The 21495-nt window shown below is 35.2% G+C and overlaps 1 protein-coding gene across 19 annotated transcripts in view; it reads left to right on the top strand.

The window, feature by feature from the left end:
• Nucleotides 1-21495, top strand: part of CACNA2D1 (calcium voltage-gated channel auxiliary subunit alpha2delta 1) — a 515258-nt gene that overhangs the window by 359851 nt on the left and 133912 nt on the right. For all 19 annotated transcript variants that reach the window (XM_070617290.1, XM_070617294.1, XM_070617291.1 and 16 more), the window contains exon 7: nt 18139-18270. In XM_070617290.1, coding sequence (XP_070473391.1) covers nt 18139-18270 — 132 coding nt within the window. The remainder of the gene's footprint in view (nt 1-18138; nt 18271-21495) is intronic.

The following is a 21495-nucleotide window of genomic DNA, read 5'->3' as shown; positions in this document are numbered from 1 at the left end:
GGGAGATACTTAATAGAAAGCTTCTTAGAAATATTCATTATTTAAACGACTTGCTAAAGCCTGGGACACAGTGTGTTTATGAGGCTCTTTAAAACATCTGCGTTAAAAGGGATTGATCTATCATGGAACTTAAAGTGAAGATAAAAAGAAGACTAGGATGATTCAGCCCCTACAATTCGAATGATAGCCACCACTCACCTATCATATTGGATTGAAGGGAGGGAAAGGAATTATTGGACCATTTATATTTTCTCAGATATGGTGTAGCACAATGAAGGTTGATTAAAGAACTGAAAATTTTTTACCCTTTTCTGAAAAGTACCTCTAATTTAAAAAGATGACCCAACACTTGAGAATCACAATTAATGCATTCATTTACCCTTTCATTCACGAACAAATATTTTTGAGAACCTAAACATATTAGTCATTATTGTTTACTGAATGCCTGTTATGCATTAAGTATAGCATTATATTTTAGTTTTTATAACAACCCTAGATACCAAAGGTACTGTTTTCTCCATCCTGTAGCTGAAAAACTAGAACCATATACAATTATATAATTTGCCTGTTGTTGTACAACTGTGCATTAAACACAGATTTGTCGTATTCCATTGCCTCTTTCACTATACTCTAGGTACTGGAGAAAAAATAACATGTGGTATCTACCCTAAAGCAACTGACAGTATAATAGAAGTCGTGCAAATAAGCAGGGATAGTGAAATGTGGGAAGTGCTTTAATAGAGGTATAGAGAAAAGCTATAGGAGAGTGGCGAAGGAGTTTACGCTCTGCTAGAGGAAGGCAAGATTGGGGAGAAAATCAAAGACCCACCAGAGAAGGTGATGCTAAGCTGTGACATGAGACAAGGGAGAAGTTTAACAAGTCATCATGGTAGAAAAGGCAGATATGCAATGACGTGGGAGGCAGTAGTCATCATTATATCCTGTGGAAGGAGCAGAATTCTTTCATTATAGCTTGGGTTTATTGTGCATGGAAGAGCAGTGGAAGAGGAGGTGGGAAGATTGGCTAGAAGCCAGTCATAAAAGACCAGGCTTAATGGAGAATAACTGAAGACTTTTACTTAGGGAAGGCATTTGCCAAGTAGAATACTGTTGCAGTAGTGGGGAAAAATGGAGAAAAGTGAGCTGAAATTGGAGGCAGGGAGACTATTTGAAGGTTATTGTAAAAGACCTAAGTGGGTGTGGCCACGGAGCAAGAGGAGAGAGACGCAGGAGCGGGGCCCAACGTGACCTAGCCCTTTACCATCCTCTGTTGTATTTCATCAGATCAAAACTTTTGAGCCATTTTTTTAAAGCTTATCTTAGGAGTATTTTGATCAGATTTTGAATCACTTATAATATTTTAAAGCTATGTCAGAATAACTTGAGCTTCTTCAACTAATTTGTCTTTGATAAATTTAAACTTTTGTGGGATGTTAAGCTATGAATGAAAATTAAAAATACATGACTTTGGGGCCAGCCCAGTGGCATATTGGTTAAGTTGGCATGCTCCACTTTGGCAGCCTGGGGTTTGTGGGTTCAGATTCTGGTCATGGACCTACACGCTGCTCATCAAACCATGCTGTAGCAGCATCCCACATACAAAATGGAGGAAGACTGGCACAGATGTTAGCTCAGCAGCAATCTTCCTCAAGCAAAAAGAGGAAGATTGGCAACAGATGTTAGCTCAGGGCTAACAGAAGAAAAAAAAAAAAGAAACCAAACAAAAAAATACATGACTCATTGGAACAGGAAAATAATTATTTCTGTATTATTAAGGTATTTTCTGCAGAATGCGGTAGCTGGGACTAATACATATAAATTTAATATGTCAATGACTATACTAAGTACATTAAAATCTGAACAAATCATACTCACTATGTTGTAAGCATCCTGAAAACTGACAGAGTTGATGTATTTGTTATTTCTTTTTGTATATAGATGTCTATCTGTATAAATATCAAAATATGTAATGATGTATACTATGCTTATATGCATATGGACAATCCTCTCTTCATGTGCAACTAGAGACATAAGGATATTAACCTCATGTTATCTTAGAAATGGTGTTGGATTTCATTCATACGTTTATGTAACATGACTCTATAAGTAGTAACCTGTAGTTCAATTTCTTAGATTTATTTTGTTTTGCTTCACTCAAAAGCAGTGCATGGTGTTTAAACTAAGTGATTGCTCTTCTTGATTACAGCCAACTACCATGTACCATGTTTCAGCGCATCTGATCTTTCCATCTTAAAATCACCAGGCAACTGTTTGTTCTAAAACTGGTTGACACAGACCCTTAAGTACCGAGCAGTGTGCCTCATTAACAGTATCATCCTAGTCCCCAGGAGCCTTGCTATCCTTCTTCAACTGTATCTCATTAGTCAGTTCCAATACTTTTTGATCCTTCTTTGTGTATTCAGCAGTCCTAATTTATATGTACACATTAAATTCCCTATGCAGTTAGGCAGTTTCAGAGCAAAAGGCAAAATATTTCTCATATCTAATTTGATCTATAATTCTCAGCTGGAGTCTCCTCTGCTTTAACAGAACTGTGTGTACATAATTCTGTGTGTGTGTGTGTGTGTGTGCACGTGCGCACGTGTGCGTGTGTGTTGTGACTGGTATGTATTATTAGATCTTATATAATTTAATCTAATTTCTTCTATCAGAATTTTAGTGTGTCTGTGTGATATTCAGGGCAGCATTCACCAATGTGGTTTGATTTCAGGAACACTGGGAATATTCCATTGTAAAAATTATCTCCTTACCAAAATTATACAGTACATTAAATGCTGTCATTAGAATGTTTTTTCAGTTTTGCATTATCTTGTAACAATGTAATTGACTTTGGAAAAGTTAACATGCTATTTTCTTAATGAGATTTATAGCAAGAAAATTTAGTCTTCTTGGTCGTTAACTTAGGGCTAAGGTAAGAGCAAAGGTTCCCTGAGGTAAGGAGAGAATACTATGTTTTAATCATTCATCCTAGCATTTTAGCAGCTTGATCAGAATTGCTCCATCAAGATATTTTTAAAAATCTTTTATATGCTGAGCATTAACAGGTAAGGAGACAATAATGAGAATAAGGGCAGGTAACATTTATCATGCAGTACCTAAATGAAAGTGTTCTAAGTAACTGTCATCGTCAAACAACACTGTGAGGCAGATACTATTATTATCCCCATTGTACAGGTGAGGCAAATGAGATTTAGACAGGATAAAACCCTTTCCCAAGGTCAAATGGCTACTTCTGGTACAAAGACACGAGGCCTATGAGTGGGAGGGCAGTCAGTGAGAATAATCTTTGCTCGTACTACATACATGAACATACTCAATTCTTAAATGCCAATTATTCAAAGGACAAAGCATCACCAGCAGAATAATCTATTGCATGCATTGTTTAAAAAAAAACCCCTCAATTTGGAGTTCTTTAAATTTGGTGTTAATTGCATATTCATTCTTATATGCCTTCCAATTTTATTTCTATGCCTTTATAGTTTCTGATTTTTTTTAATTCACATTTTATTTTCCTTTGTAAAGTTTAAATAAAAGATGTTTAGGGCGTTTTTAGCTATTTTCATTTGTTCAGAATTTAGCAGGCTCTGTGTTTACTGAAATATTATTCTAATATATAGAAATAGATATTCAACTTTTTTTTACCATTTTAATTACAAATTGTCAAATTTATGATAAAAATATCTTTGTGAAATAGTATCAATAGAAGAAATTATATTTTCTTCTTCAGGTAACTACTCAAGTTCCTGATTTATAGTAAAAAATTATGCAGTGTTCCCTAGTTTAAAATTTCAACTGTACATTTCAACTGTATGAGTCCAGTGAAGAGTGTCTCATGACGTAAGAGCTTTTGTATAAATTAGGGGGCATACAGAAGGAATGTGGCTTTATTACAAAATAAATAGAGAAAACTACTTTCTAATTGCTGTGTATAAAAGAAATGTGTTATTATTCAAGTAAAAGAAAATAACTGACAAGACTAAAATAGTATGCTGAGATGTAAGAAGTTGTTGTCTATGTCAGACATCTATAGGAGACGTGCACCTTGCTGGGTTTTAATCTAGCTGAGGAAGGGATTTAAATTAAGTCATTCACTGATTCCCTTTTACTCCTAAACTTATTTGACATTCATACTAACCCTGAAGCCTGTCTAGGATCCTTCGTATATTTCTGTTCAGTTTTTAGATGAAAGAACAACAGAATCAACAAGAAGTTAAATGTTGAGTTTTCAGTAGCATGTTGTGACAGAGACTCTTGGCTGCCAAAGTTACTAATCATTTATTTGGTTTTGGTAATGTTAGGAATAGAAAAACTTAGAATGCTTGAAAGATAAAACAAAGTTTTTACCTTGCCTCCTATTCTTGTAATATTTCTTGTGCAAAATCCCTACACCCCTCCAAGAAAAATCGTACAAGTAATTATTATTTTATTGAAAGTGACATTTAAAATTCTTCAGTTAATAAACATGACATTAGATCCTAGTATCTTCTATTCCCCTTGAAGCATTCTTATTTTCTTTAATAATAAAGTGGATTTCTTCTGAGCTCCTTCTAGGTGCTCCTCAATTTGCAGATTTCATTAAAGCAGAACAGCTGTGTTCTGGGTATTAGCCAGCTGGTCAATCTAGGGGAAACTAAAGACATAGGAAGCAAGGAAGCAAGGCCAGAAATCTCGGTAATACGGGGATTAGAGAATTGACAAGGACAAGGGCCTTTTAATATTTGTACCAAATTAACTATAGGAATAAGGTTTATCCCCTCATCAGGGTCCGCATGTGCTTTGAAGCCTTCTGTCTCCGATCCTCAGTGGGAGGCAGATTCTGGTGCCTGAGATGTGATTAGAGAGATTAGATTGGTCTTCCCATCTCCCTGTGCCTTATTATCTTTCATGTACACTTGGATTAAATGAGATTCCATTAGCCAACTCCACTGAAAAGATGCATTCATTTTAATATTTATGCACACTGTCTAGTCCTAAAGTGAATTCTTTTTGTCTGTGCACTTAATTGGATCAGTGGCTTTCGACTTATTAACATTTTTCTTTTTAGAGATTAGGGTTGATGAATAAAGTTAGTGACATGTGGCTCAGCTCATCTGTTAAATGCAACTCTTTTCATGACTACCTTATATATCATGGGATAAAATTAACATTTGCTATAAAGATAAAATTAGTTTAGAATCACACAGTTAAATGTTGAATCATTAAAAAACCCCTACAAACTTTAACATTCTACAAATATCCAGAAGCAATAGGTAGGGAAGGATAACATTTGATAGCACTAAAAAGTGGCTTTGAAATCCTTACTTACTTTTTCAAGTACAAGAATAGTGTGTTATAGTTTTCTGAGACTAAAATGAAAATTTGCTCAATGCAAAGGGTATCAAAATGTAGTCTGAAATATTGATATAATTTAATATCATGAAATAATATTTTTAAATATATACCAACTTTCACTTTGAAGAAGTTTTGTTGTAGCTTTTTCTTAATGATATTAGTTGGGAATGCTGCTTTTTGGAAAGTGGATTAATTCTCTCATGTAGGTTGTACTTGAGCAAGATATCTAAACCTGGGCACGACTGACATTTTAGGCCAGATAATCCTTTGTTGTGGGGGCTAACCTGTGCATGGTAGGATGTTTAGAGCATCTCTGGCCTTTACCCACAAAGATGTCAGTAGCTTCCCACCAGTCAGGACAATCAAAAATGTCTCTAGACATTGCTGAATGTCCCGTGGGGAGGAATATCATTCTCAATTGAGAACCATTGTGCTACAAAGGCATAGATTATTTTTTTCAGATTTAAAATTCTAAATAATCAGAACTACACATACAATGAAAGCTTAGAAGTAAATAGCTCATAAACAGTAAGACTTTTGGAACCTGACACACATACTTGAGTGGTGTCTCTATTCCTCTCCTTGTGTGATTTTTGGCAAGTTGCACCCCCTTTCGAGTTTTTATTTTTGTCATCTAAAAAGAGAAATAATATTAGTTTCTTACTGAGTCATTCTAGAAGGTAAATATGATAATACATAGAAATGGTTAATATTAGTCTCACTGGAAGAGTCATGCTAGGAATTAAATATGATAGTGCATAGAAAATGGTTAACATATCTGCTGGCATGCAGTAAGTGGTTAATAAATATTACTGACTTTGTTATTATTGGTGGCAATAGTTAAATATATGCTAATTTTATTTCAAGGCAAGCCCATGACAACAGAATGGTGTTATTAGTTAAATAAAAATAGTATAGTAAACATTTTGGCCAGTTCTCTTGCTTTAATTGTATCATATTTAGCATTATTAAAAATAATTTTTAGTGTGTAGTCCTTTACATAGCTTTAATGTCTAAAGGTGTTATCAAAGACTTGTCAAAGCTATTTTATGTTTTATAAGATGTATTTTTGATTCAGACTTATCAAAGTTATATATTTTAAGTGAATCCTAAATATATTTCTCTTCATTTTCTCTCATATATCTGCTTCATTTGAAAGCTGTAATCGACGTTATAAATAACCTTAGGGTTTTCAAATAGTCATATAGTGCCTTCAGTGCATAGTGAGGCCCTGAACCCGGAACAGGTGAACAAAATGTATTCAAACCTAAAAGGCAGCAATCGTGCAACACTTTATGGGCTGAAGTTTACAGAAGAAAATTGGATTCACAGCCTGTCAACGATTCTGTATTCCATGTCGTAAACAAGAGATAGAGATGTCATGTATTTTAGAAGAATTAGCAGCAAATGTAAGGTACTTCTTTTGTGTTGTTACAAATTAAATTTTCTTTCTTCCCTTGAGAAGCCAGATTGAACAATGGAATACTCTAAAAGAGAGAACTTGCTGAACATCAAGGCCATGTTTTTGAAAACTAAGAATAGAGATATATGCTTGGCGTTTAGAATCAATTATCAGTGAAATCCTGTTGTACCATTCTGGAGAGATGCCTCAAAGTCAAGGTTTGCTTTCCCAGCATTCACTGCTTTCAATAAGCTTAGCCTTGGACATCAATAAAAGACTATTTTCGCAAAATCTAATTTTCCAACAAAGATACAGATCTTCATTTCTTAAAAGTTGACAGAAAATGAGGACTAATTTTACTCTTAAAGCAGCCATAAGACACTTAGCTAAATTTGTTAGCGACTGGCTGTAGGTCCAAGGCTACATTACCATTGACCAGTTAGTCTTCTACAGTGGAAAAAATATCAGCCACTCATGTACAGAGTCTCCCTTCAAGCAAGAAATTAGAAGTTTGTGTGAATATAAAACATTACTATTTTGGAGGTGGGAGAGAAGAAGGGCATGAGTGAATATAGTATACAATATATTTAACAATGCAAAATATACACAATATATAATTGAGAATATAAAATACAATATAATTTTAAATACTGTGTAACAATTTATAGAAGACCAGCCAGAACTGTTATCCATGTTCTTAAGTATATCGGTCCAAATAAAAAGTAAAGCTTTATTTGTAGCCAAGAAATACTTAAAGTTCTTTTAAAAAGATAAGTTATTCTTGAATTCTTATATGAAATATTATTTGGCTACTAATTTGTATCAATGTTTCTGCAATTAAATAAAATCCTTTGAATTTTGATTTCTTGCTCTGGATTGTGACTTACAGAAAAATAACTCCGTATTAAAAGTCCTTATAATATACACTGCCCGAGGGAGCTTCCTTATAATATACACTGCCTGAGGGAGCTTCCTTATACCGCTGCACTTCAGTGATTCAGAGGAGCAAAACGGCTTCTTGAGTGTCATGTCTTCATGCAAATGAACAATACAGTTTCATAATCCAGAGTAATATTTGCTGAAAACAATTTTCCGAGGAATTTAGTCCTGTTTTCTTTTTTTTCATCATGGAAGGATTATGTTTTATGCCTTTTAAGTACTATAGTGTTAGGAAAACAAGAGAGAACAAAAAACCTGCTGAGGACAGAGAGAAGCATCAGCATAACCACAGAAACTCTTTATAATTTAAAACAGAAGATCTCCCAATAATACCTTTTAACTTTTCTAATGCACCTGGCTTTTTACCCAGTTGTAGCCAGAATAGTTACTTAAAAACATCTTCCTAAATAACCTCTACTTATAAATTTAAATAAGAGAGAGAGAGAAAATTGTGTATGTGCATGTAAATATAATGAAAGTGGCAGAGGAAGAAAGTACATTCAGGAAATGACATAAACTTGTTTTAGCTTGGCCAATTTTCTGCATTTGTTTTATTATTCCATCATCTGCAGATTACCCAGTTATTTCAGTATTCTTTATCCTGAGTTATACTAATAGCATAGAAATGGAGAAATGTTGGGCACCTTAGTAGTTCTGGATAAGCTATTTAATTTTAGAAGGTTAAGACGATAAAAGTCTGCTCATTTTTAGGATTCCCAAATAAGGTATGTTTATAAGTCAAATGTGATTCATAATGTGGATCAGAAAAATATAGCCATAGGGCTGGCCCAGTGGCGCAGCAGTTAAGTGCCCATGTTCTGCTTCAGCGTTCCGGGGTTCGCCGGTTCAGATCCCGGGTGCGGACATGGCACCACTTGGCAGGCCATGCTGTGACAGGCATCCCACATATAAAGTAGAGGAAGATGGGCATGGATGTTAGCTCATGGCCAGTCTTCCTCAGCAAAAAGAGGAGGATTGGCAGCAGTTAGCTCAGGGCTAATCTTCCTCAAAAAAAAAAAAAAGAAAAAAAGAAAAATATAGCCAAATAACCAAGAAGGATGTAATACGAAACAAGTATTCATACTTGTTTTTGTGTTTGATTTGGTGCTTTACATTTTTTTTTTTACATTTTTAACTGCTTTCCGTATAGTTTGAGAAAGATTATTTCATAGGGCATCAATTTATTTTACTTTCTAGTTTTGGTGTTTTAAGGAATTTGAATGGTGTAATTGAATTATTTACTCTTGCTCTAAAATTCTCTGATTCAGGACCAGAGATTCATACTCTCTCCACAGTATAAATCCCTTGAAGAATTGTTGGACTATGTGCATTTTGATAGATAGCTACAGCCAAAATTTCCTCTAAAGAAGCTGCGCTAAATTTGCACTCTCATGGCAGATTCTTTGAATTTTGATTTCTTGCTCTGGATGTTCAAATAAAGATTGTGACTAATAGAATAATGATTGTACTCAAACATTTTTATAAATATATAGTGACAAACGGAAGTATCTGTATCCTCACTTTTTGCTACACAGTATCAAGTTTATAAACCTAGCTCATGTAATAGGTACCCGATAACATTTCTTTCATTCTGAGTAAAATTTAAAATCAGGCCAAGTACCTATTCTGCAAATTCTTTACGTACATATTTGCAGATGAACAAATTTTGAGAAAAACATTTTGAAACCTACTTTTGTATCATCTTATCTGAAAAACAATTTTCAAATGTATAAACTGCAAATTTTAAAACATATCGTCCTGATGATAAGAATATTTCAGAGCTTGATTTTCCCCCAAGTACATAAAAGTGTAATTCACAGTCAGTGTATCAGAGTCTAATACTTAGTAGTTGTTAAGTTACCAAATCTAAGGAAAAAATTAACAGCTTTGAAAACGAATAAAACATTGTTAAAAATAATTAGATATCAGTTGTTTAATATGAATTAAAGAGTCAAGGAAATTGAAGAGATAATTAGAATAGATTGGGGATTAATGAAGTCTATGTGAATCATAAATAAACATAATTATTTGTTCAGTAGAATATTATTGTAAAATTCATGAATGTTTAGAGAAAAGCATAATGTCCCTCTTTTTCTGTGATGTTTTGTATATTACTGTAACTATTCATGAATAGTGAGTATCAATTCAGGTTATCTATGTGAATATAAATTTTCAATAAACTGGCCACTTAGTGTTCATTAGATCATGCTTTTGAATATGAATTCACTAGTATTTCAGATGCACTATGGATCTGACCCAGCTCATGAATATTCACACACGCAACTGATCTTTCTGAAAGTAATCACATCTATAAAAATGGAACTCTTGTTAGTTTTCAATAATGGGAAATGCTTAGGAATTTCCCTAATGGGAAACCATTAGGATGCTGGTCCCAGAACAATTTTACATTGCACTTGTTTTCCTTTTTTTGTAAATGATAAACTTTAAAATATAAACACATATGCTGCGCATCTTTCTTGATAGAAGTTCTTTGTTCTTTTAACTTTAAAAAATCTTGTGCATGATTTAACTATGATTGCATTTGTTTCTTTTATTTGCTGTGGTCACAGAAAAGAATAGAAGTTCAGCAATATCTTGAGTCCTTATCCTAAGCTCGTTTCCACTATTTAGGCTTGGTCATAGATTCTGAAGTGCAGAGTGAGGCATGGTACATATTTTATAGAGAGAGACCAAAAAAAAAAAAAAAAAGATGAGATTATCCATGTCATCTTTTTGTGTAAAGGAAAAATAATATTCTAAGCCAATTAAATTTTTAATTTGTTAGACATAGGATGTTATGATCATGGAGGCCCATAATTATATGCTATTTTAGCCTATGTTTTTTGGGTTTCTTCGGTTATGTTATTGAGATCATAATGGCTTATAAAATTGTGTAATTTCAGATGTGCATTACTATTTTTCAGTTTCTTTATAAACTGCATCATGGTCAGCACCAGTAGTCGAATTTTTGTCCATCGCTCCTTTACCCCTTTCGCCCACTCCCCCCAGGCCTCTTCCCCTCTGGTAACTGCTAATCTATTCTCTTGATCCATGTGTTTATCTTCCACATGTGAGTGAAATAATGTAGTGTTTGTCTTTCTCTGTCTGGCTTATATCGCTTAACTTCATATCCTCAAGGTCCATGCATGTTGTTGCAAATGGAACGATTTTGTCTTTTTTTATGGCTGAGAAGTATTCCATTGTATATGTATACCACATCTTTATACATTCATCTGTGGAAGAGCACTTGGATTATTTCCACGTCTTGGCTATTGTAATAATGCTGTACTGAACATAGGAGTGTGTAAGTATCTTTGAATTGTTGATTTCATGTTCTTTGGATGAACACCCAGAAGTGGGATAGCTGGATCATATGGTATTTCTGTTTTTAATTTTTTGAGAAATCTCCATACTGTTTTCCATAGTACCTGGACCAGTTTGCATTCCCACCAGTAGCGCCTGAGGGCTTTTCTCCACATCCTCTCCAACATTTGTTGTTTTTAGTCTTGATGATTATAGCCTTTCTGACAGGTGTAAGGTCATATCTCATTGTGGTTTTGATTTGCATTACCCTAATAATTAGTGATATTGAACATCTTTTCATGTGCCAGTTGGCCATCTGTATATCTTCTTTGGAAAAATGTCTGTTCATGTCCTCTGCCCATTTTCTGATTGGGTTGTTTGTTTTTTGTTGTTGAGTTGTATGAGAGATTTATATATTTTGGAAGTTAACCCCGTGTCGGATATGTAATTTTCAAATATTTTCTCCCAGTTGGTAGTTGTCTTTTAGTTTTGTTTATGCTTTCCTTCGGACTGCAGAAGCTCTTTAGTCTGATGTAGTCCCATTTGTTAATTTTTTCTTTTGCTTCCCCTCCCTGAGTAGACATGGTATTTAAAAAGATGCTGCTAAGACCTATTTCAAAGAGTATACTGCCCATATTTTCTTCTAGGAGTTTTATAGTTTCAGGTCTTACATTCAAGTCTTTAGTCCATTTTGAGTTGATTTTTTTTTTAAGATTGGCACCTGAGCTAACAACTGTTGCCAATCTGGTTTTTTTTTTTTTTTTTTTCTGCTTTATCTTCCCCACATCCCCCCAGGTATATAGTTGTATATCTTAGTTGCAAGTTCTTCTAGTTGTGGCATGTGGGACGCTGCCTCAACGTGGCCTGACGAGTGGTGCCATGTCCGCGCCCAGGATCCGAACTGACGAAACCCTGGGCTGCTGCAGCGGAGAGCCAAACTTAACCACTCGGCCACAGGGCCAACCCCTTGAGTTGATTTTCTTTTTATATGGCGAAAGATAATGGTCTCCTTTTGTACTTTTGCATGTGGTTGTCCAGTTTTCCCAATATCACCTTTCTCCGTTGGGTATTCTTGGCTCCCTTGTCCAAGATTAACTGACCATAGATGTGTGGTTTTATTTTGGGGCTTTCAATTCTTTCCGTTGATCTGTGTGTCTCTTTCAGCGCCAATACCATGCTGCTTTGATAATTATAGCTTTGTAGTATATTTTGAAATCAGGGATTGTGGTGCCTCCGGCTTTGTTCTTTTTTCTCAGGATTGCTTTGGATATTCGAGGTCTTTTGTTATTCCATATAAATTTTAGGATTCTTTGTTCTATTTCTCAGAAGAATATCATTGAGATTCTGATTGGGATTACATCGAATCTATAGATTACTTTAGGTAATATGGACATTTTAACTATGTTTATTCTTGTAATCCATGAGCATGGAATATCTTTCTCTTTCTTTACATCTCCTTCAGTTTCTTTCAATAACATCTTATGGTTTTCAGTGTATCAGTCTTTCACATCTTTGGTTAAATTTATTCCTTGATATTTTATTCTTTTTGTTGTGATTGTAAATGGGATTGTCTTTTTGACTTCTCTTTCTGCTAGTTCATTATTAATGTATAGAAATGCAACTGATTTTTTAAAGTTGATTTTGTACCCTGCAACTTTGCTATAGTTGTGGATTATTTCTAATAGTTTTCTGATGGATTCTTTAGGGTTTTCTAAATATAGAATCATATCGTCTGCAAACAGCCAGAGTTTCATTTCTTCCTTTCCAATTTGGATACCTTGTTTTTCTTCTTCTTGTCTGATTTCTTTGGCCAAAACTTCCAGCACTATGTTGAATAGGAGTGGTGAGAATGGGCACCCTTGTCTTTTTCCTGTTCTCAAATGAATGGCTTTCAGTTTCTCACCATTATGATGTTGGCTGTGGGTTTGTCATATATGGCCTTTATTATGTTGAGGTACTTTCTTTCTATACCCATTTTACTGAGAGTTTTTATCATAAATGGTTGTTGGATCTTGTCAAATGCTTTCGCTGTATCTATTCAGAGGATCATGTGATTTATATTCCTCATTCTGTTAATGTGTTATATCACATTGATTGATTTGCAGATGTTGAACCGTGCCTGCATCCCTGGTATAAATCCCACTCGATCATGGTGTATGATCCTTTTAGTCTGTTGCTGTACTCGGTTTGCCAATATTTTGTTGAGGATGTTTGCATCTATGTTCATCAGTGATATTGGCCTGTAATTTTCCTTCTTTCTGTTGTTCTTGTCTGGTTTTGGTATCATGGTAATGTTGGCCTCATAGAATGAGTTAGGAAGTGTTCTATCTTCTTCAATTTTTTGGAATAGTTTGAGAAAGATAGGTATTAAATCTTCTATGAACGTTTGGTAGAATTCTCCAGAGAAGCTGTCTGGTCCTGGACTTTTGTTTTTGGGAGGTTTTTGATTACTGTTTCAATCACTTTACTTCATATTCATATTCATATTCTCTCTTTCAGCCTGATTCAGTTTTGGGAGGTTATCCATTTCTTCTAGGTTATCAGATTTATTGGCATATATTTTTCAAAGTATTCTCTCATAATCTTTTGTATTTCTGTAGTATCCATTGTAATTTTTCCTCTATCTTTTCTAATTTTATTTATTTGAAGCTTCTCTCTTTTTTTCTTAGTGAACCTGCCTAAGGAATTGTCAATTTTTCTTATCTTCTCAAAGAACTAACTCTCAGTGTCATTGATCTTTTCTACTATTTTTTAGTCTCTGTTACATTTATTTCTGCTCTAATTTTTATTTCTCTCCTTCTGCTGACTTTGGGCTTTGTTTGTTCTTCCTTTTCTAGTTCTGCTAGATGTAGTTTATCTTTACTTATATAAGATTTTTCTTGTTTGTTGAGATGGGCCTGTAATCCTATGAATTTCCCTCTTATAACTGCTTTTTCTGCATCCCGTAAGAGTTGGTATGTTGTATTTTCATTTTCATTTGTCTCCAGGTATTTTTTATTTCTCCTTTGACTTCTTCCTTCATCCAAAGGTTGTTTAGTATCATGTTGTTTAGTGTCCACATATTTGTGACTTCCTCAGCTTTTTTTCTGTAGTTGATGTCTACTTTCATAGCATTGTCATCAGAACAGATGCTTGATATAATTTCAGTCTTCTTAAATTTATTGAGGCTTGCCTTGTTTCCCAACATATGGTCTATCTTTGAAAATGTCCCATCTCCTTAGAGAAGAATGTATATTCTTCTATTTTTGGATGGAATGCTCTGTATATATCTATGAAGTCCATAAGATCAAGTGTTTCATTTAAATCCGCTGTTTCCTTGTTGACTTTCTGTCTGGATGATCTATCCATTGATGTAAGTGGGGTTTTGAGGTCCACTACTATTATTGCATTGCTGTTAATTTCTTCCTCTTGGTCTGCTAACGGTTGTTTTAAATCCTCTGGTGCTCATGTATTAGATGCACGTATATTCTTAAGTGTTAAGTCCTCTTGGTGGAAAGTACCTTTTATCATTCTATACTGCCCCTGCTTGTCTCTTATTGTGTTTTTTATCTTGAAATCTGCATTGTCTGATATAAGTATGGCAACACCTGCTTTCTTTACTTTGCCATTTGCTGGGAGTATCATCTTCTATCCCTTCAACCTGACCCCTATGTTTGTCTTTAGAGCTGAGATGTGTTTCCTGGAGGCAGCATACTGCTGGGCCTTGTTTTTTAATCTATCTAGCTACTGTGTGTCTTTTGATTAAAGAATTCAATGCATTTTACATTTAAAGTGATTATTGGCATATGACAGCTTAATACTGCTATTTTATCTCTTGTTTTCTGGTTATTCTATATTTCCCTTGTTTCTCTTCCTTTTTATTTCTGACTGCCATTTTGTTTTGGTAGTTTTCTGTGGTAGTTTTTTCAGTTTTCTCTTTTTTTAGAATTGCGGCTCTGCCCTTAGTTTTTGTTTAGTGGTTACCATGAGGTTTGTATAAAAGATCCTGTAGATGAGATAGTCCATTTTCTGATAGCCTCTTATCTCCATTAGCCTAAGCTGGTTCCATTCCTTTCCCCTCCCCTTCTGAGTTATCGTTGTCGCAAATGATTGTGTTTTGTGTTGTGAGTTTGTGACTAAGTTCAAGTGTTTATAATTAGTGTTGATGCTTTCCTTCCCTTTATCTTTTAAGTTACAATTAAGTATTTGCTTCCCTGTTCTGAGAGAGAGCTGAATTTTTCTGATTTTGTGTGTTTATTTATCTCCTTGCTCATAGTTTTGTAGACCTTTGCCGTTTTTTTCAGATATGAGGGCATCCTTGATCATTTCTTGTAGGAGAGGCCTGGTGGTGATGAACTCCCTCAGGTTTGGTTTATCTGCGACAGCTTTTATTTTCCCATCATATCTGAAGGATAGTTTCATTAGATAGAGTATTCTTGGCTGTAAGTTTTTGTTTTTCAGTATTTTGAATATATCATTCTCTTCTCTCCTAGCCTGGAAAATTTCTACTGAGAAATCTGCTGAAAGCCTGATAGGGGTTCGTTGTAGGTTATTTTCTTCTGCCTTGCTGCCCTTAATATTTTTTCTTTGTTGTTGACTTTTGCCAGTTTTACCACTATATGTCTTGGAGAAGGTCTCTTTGCATTGATGTAGTTAGGAGTTTTATTGGCTTCATGTATTTATAAGTCTGGTTCTTCCCCCCAGTTTTGGCAAGTTCTAAGCTATTCTTTCTTTGAACAAGCTCTTTGTTTCTTTCTCCCTTCCTCTCCCTCTGGAATACCTATAATCCTTATGTTGCTTTCCCTAATTGAGTCAGATATTTCTCAAAGAATCCCTTCATTTTTTAAAAATCTTAGTTTTCTCCCCTCCTCCACCTGAAGCATTTCTATGCTTTTATCCTCTAAATCAGTAATTCTTTCCTCCTTAACATCAGCTCTATTTTTTGAGGATTCTAGGTTATTTTTTTATCTCATTAATTGTGTTTTTCATATCTAGAATTTATGCTTGGTTTTTGTGTATAGTTCCAATCTCTTTGGTGAAGTATTCCTTCTTCTCATTAATTTTATTCCTGAACCCATTGAACTGTCTTTCTGAGTTTTCTTCAACTCATAGAGTTTCTTTACGACAGTTATTTTGAACTCTCTGTCATTTAGATTGTAAATTCTTGAGACTTCATGGTTGGTTTCTGGAGACTTGTCATTTTCCTTCTTCTCTCAATTATTGCTATAGTTTTTCACGTGTTTGATGAACTAACCCTTTGCCAGTGCATTTGTGGTAGTATCAGGTCGCAGATTCCACCTATTACTGCTGGGGGGAAGCAGGAGCCATGTTTCTGATCCATCCTGTCTGCTGGAAGTTGTAAGAGTGTGGTGGGCATGCCTGCCAGCTGGGACAGCATTCATGCACAGGCTCGGGGCTGCCACTGCCTCTTCTTATAGTCACACCAAGGTGCATTCCCACTTGGGGGCTGCAGCAGCACTATGGGTACTCTCACTGGCTGGGAAAGTGTTCACATGCATGCACAGATCTCCTGTTGCATCTTCCTACAATTGCACTGGCTGCTGTGCTTGGTGGGCAGGACTTCAAGGAATCTGAGCCAGGGCTACTCATTGGGACTGCAGAGGCATGATGGGCCCTCCCACCAGCTGGGAAAGCATTCATGCACAGGTTCAGGGCTATTGCCACCTCTTCTTACAGTTGCACCAAGGTACATTCCCATTTGTGGGACCACAGCAGCACTGTGGGCACTCTTGTTGGCCTGGAGAGTATTCACAGGTGTGTGCATATCTACTGCTGCCTCTTCTTATGGTTACGCCAGCCACTGTGCTTGGTGGGCAGGGCTTCTTCATGGGGTTTAAGCCAGGGTCACTCGTTGGGACTGCAGTGGCAGGTGCTCCTGCCAGCCAGGAATGTGTTTGCAGACAGGCTCAGGGCTGCTGCTGCCTCTTCTTACAGTTACACCAAGGCACATTCCCACTTGTAGGGCCACAGTGGCACTATGGGTGTTCCCACTGGCTGGGAAAGCATTCACATGTGCACAGGGCTGCTGGGGAAGCATAGGGAGTGCTCACCTATGTCCACTACTTCCTGGGGGCCCAGTCCGTCCTTCAGATGTATAGCTGCCTGGGCCACTTAGGCATCCTGTTGGGCTATGTAGGTGTCTTCCATTGGTCAGTGAATGTCCATTTAGTTGTAGGTCAAAGGGGGAGAGATAGCAAGAACAGCTCTCTCTGTCATGTTGCTGACATCACGCCTTAGCCTATGTTTTACCTCACATTATAATTGCTTCTCTTTAATTATAATGATTAGCATATATTTTTAATACGTATTCAAGATCAGTCAGTAGTTTTAAGCAAATATCAAAATCAATGACTTGGCCCTTATTTGTACCATGCTCTAAATATTAACTAAACTAACCAGAAAAAAAAGAAAACTGTTGTTCATATAGGTAGTGATAAAGTATCAGCTACTTCCTATTTCTAACACTGATATTGTCAAGCCTATGAATGAATTTTTTCTTTCTCAAAATGTATACATTTGTTGATGTTTTTGTGTAAACACAGTTAATACACTATTCTCAGTGACAAACATCTATTTTTTTTAACTCAGGTAACAAACCAAATTATGTTAGTATATCACAGAGAATCACCAATAATTGAGGGAGGTGGTCATCAAACTGTACACAAAGGTGTCCTGTAGGTTTCTTCAGAACTGCCTCAAGGGGAGGCATGCCTCACACTTCTCAAACAGGAGAGCTCTGCTCATGTCTGTTTTATGTATCACAGTGGTTCTCAACAGGGATCAATTTTGTCACCCAGGAGTCATCTGACAATGTCTGGAGACAGTTTTGCCTCTCACAACTGGGAGAATGGTACTGGCATCTAGTGGGTAGAGGCCAGAATGCTGCTAAACATTTTATAAAGTACAGAACAGCTCCCACAACAAAGAATTACCCATCCCAAAATGTCAATAAGGCAACTGTAATATAAAAATTTGCTTGAAGAAATAATTCCATGTCTAAACTTTTTGATAGCCACTGGATTAGAATACTCTTGTAGCTAAAGCAATGAAAATCTGTAACATTATTTTGTAAATAAATGAAGACAGATTCAATTATTAATTATACATTTGAATTAATTAATTTTTCCTTTTTTTGTTCTTAGCAACAATTGTGTTAAATGAGCTCAACTGGACAAGTGCCTTAGATGAAGTTTTCAAAAAAAATCGAGAGGAAGATCCTTCATTGTTGTGGCAGGTGTTTGGCAGTGCCACAGGCCTAGCCCGATATTATCCAGGTAAATACTTAGTATTTCAATAAGTATCAAACAAAATTTTAAGTACCAGACTTAATGTTTCTTGAGAACACTTGTTACCTTCTCCTACATTGTAAGAAGAATATGGTTATCATGTTACTTTTATAAGGAAAGAGTATTCCTCCTTACATGGCTCTGTATCTATCAAAATCACTTTAAACTGAAACACCTGAGAATCATCTCAGGGCTCGGGAGTGGGTTTGGGGTTGTCACCTAGAATCAGGCCAGGCTGCAGTGAGACCATGAACAGGTATCTGTGTACCTGGAACAGGGAGTTATCATGAATCCTAAAACAATCCTTAGATAAGGATCCAACTGCTCAGCATGGACCAAGTTGTGAGTCACATTAGAGAACTGAATAGAATTTTTAAAAACTAATTGAAATATTTCGCCCTAGATTTCAAGTCTATGCTTTTATGTGAAAAATGTTGATGCTTTTCTTTAATTAGTGAATGTGGATTTGTTAACATGAGTATGACAGGAAATAAAATGAAATTTCCAGGAAAACAGACCATTCTTATGTGTCAGGTTGGATTAATTTTGAGAGCATCTCAGTGATGATATATATTCAGTTAAGATGAATATAATTTATAAATTAAAATGAATTAACTTTTGTAATATCCTTTATTATTGCAAAGAAGGCTAAGGAGAAATAAATCTATAACTAAAATGAAAAGTAAATCACTAGTAAATCCTGTGAACACATTGAAAAGAATTTAAGTGAAATGTCTCTTAGTGTTTTTAACTTCTCTTCCTTTTAGAACAAGCTGACAAGCACAAATGCACTTTCTTTCTCAAAGACATGGCCTGAGTTGTGGGATACATGCTAGGTAGTTGGTCTTTAAACAGCTACAATATATGGGAAAATTTTTCTTGAGACTAGCGTTTTCTAAACATGTTTAACAAATAAGTTATTCACGATAAAAAGTCACAACAGTGAAAATGGGGTGAAATGGAAATTAGATCATATCTAGCTTTGTATGGCAATAGCAATGAATAAAATGATGTGGGCATCATCAGACTCAATAGACTCAAATTAGGGAAAGAAAACTTCTGCCTGGTTCCAAAGGCCAAATGGTAAGAGCAGTGGCAATTATTTTTTGTGGAAATCCAATGGACTAGGAAATGTCTACTTTGTTTTTCAATGTTGAAAAAGAATCATGAGTTAATAAAATGTTAATATCTGATATGGGGAAATTATGACCATATAGGTTGTTATCATAATAGTGGAATTTCCTATTTACAGAATCATTCTTCAGAATAATACAACTCTTCTAAAATATTCTTGTTATGTTATCATGAACAATATCATGTATCAGGAGACTGAAAATTTTAGGTATATAAGATAATATAAAGAAAAAAAGTGATGACTGCCATGGAATACACTACTCACACACATAATTAAACCTGATATAATAAACCTTAAAGTTATATCAGGTCTTATAAAACATTTATGATTTTTAAATATAGGAACTAGATACCTGGTAAGCTATCCAGTAATTCACAAATATAAAAATACGTTTATCAATAACATAACATTATGTAACTTTTAAGTACTTTAATATATATTGCCTCATTGCAAAATTCCATATATGAGCAGTTGAGGGAAAGAAGGAAAACGATAAGTGAGACAAATTAGGATAATAATGAGAAACCAATTGCCCAGTACCAGAGGGAAATTGATGATGCTGAGAAAGAGACAAATAAGAATTATAAGGGAGAAATGGGAAGGGGAGCAAGAGAAGATTTCACAAGAAAGAGGGAGAGAACACTGGGGTCAAGAGGTTGAAGGAAAGACAAGTTGTGTTATGAGCAATTTTCAAAGATGGCTCTTTTTAAAAACAGCAGTTAACTTTTAAACTTACTAATACATTGTCTTTCTATTATTCTTTCAATGTGAAGTGAGGGATGATTGCTTTAATTTTTTTTTAACCCTAATCATAAATTTTCAAGTGTGTTAACTTTTGTTCATTTTACCTTGGAGTAGGTCTTTAAGTGTTTAGTTTAGCTGAATCCATGTGATCCCCATAGAACACATTAGCTGTGGAAGCAAGTGTGTTCTCCTGCAGTACCCAGTTTTTGAGCAATGGCTTGGCAGACAAGTTGACTGACAAAATGACTGATGGGCTGAATTCAGTTACTTGTTAGAAGAGGTTATTTTAAATGATTCTCATGACTGCTATGGAATACACTAGATGCAATTTTAATTTTAGTGAATCTGTTGCTGAGTTGTTCTTTTTATTTTATTATTTTTTCACATACAAAAAGCTGTACATAATGTATACAATTTGATGAGTTTGGAGATAAGTATACACCTGTGATACCATCACCACTGTTGATGCAAATAACCAGTAATCAATTCATAGATTAAAGATTAGTTTATTACATGGCCAAGCTGAGGACTATAACACAGAAGTGCGTTCTCCACCAGAGAAGAAAGTACTCTGGAGGAGTGAGATGTACAGCATGGTTATACACCATTTCAGAACAAAGAATATACATAAAACATTTAAAAGAAATTTTTTTAATACTACAGTCACAACATGTTTTGTAGCATTTCAGTAATGCACATAGTAGGTCAATCTGACATTGGTTCTGGGAAGGAATCTTTATCCTCAAAGAAATGCTGATATTGGAGGGAGGCATTCCTCCCTATCTTCAAAGGCAAGATTGTTTGCTTTGGGATCCCATGTAATGTTTAAAGCAGATGTACAATGCATGCTTGACAGGCCAAAAGTCAGGCTATTCTAGAAAAATAAATTCAGGCCGAATCAATTTTAAACCAAAAGGTTTCCTCATATACCTCAATACCTTAACTGTTCTTGTTAGTTTTATTGCTTTTCATTTATTTCCATTACCACAATCAATGCTATAAACCCATCCATCATCTCCAAAAGTTTCCTCTCACCTTCTTATTTATTACCGTATCTCTGCTGTGGTCACTCTGTACAAATCTGTGTTTTAAAATAACGAGTTGTTTCTGCTCTGCAGGAAATTTTAATCTAATTAGAGAGTCAAAATTTATACGTCTTGAAATTTAAGTTACAAGACAAATCATTAAGTGATTAAATGCCAAATAAATTAGACAGACAGTAACGAAAGATCTGCTACAGGAGTTTTGAAAAAGATAAGGTAGTTACAGAGCAGAGTCATGGGCAAGGTTTATGAACTGTGTATTGAAAATCAAGTCAGTGAAGAAGAAAAGGC

Source organism: Equus przewalskii, chromosome 4 (genome assembly GCF_037783145.1).
Source record: "Equus przewalskii isolate Varuska chromosome 4, EquPr2, whole genome shotgun sequence".
In the NCBI taxonomy this organism is placed as follows: domain Eukaryota; kingdom Metazoa; phylum Chordata; class Mammalia; order Perissodactyla; family Equidae; genus Equus; species Equus przewalskii.
Note: the sequence above shows the minus strand (reverse complement) of the source record. Positions and strands in the feature narration are given on the sequence as shown.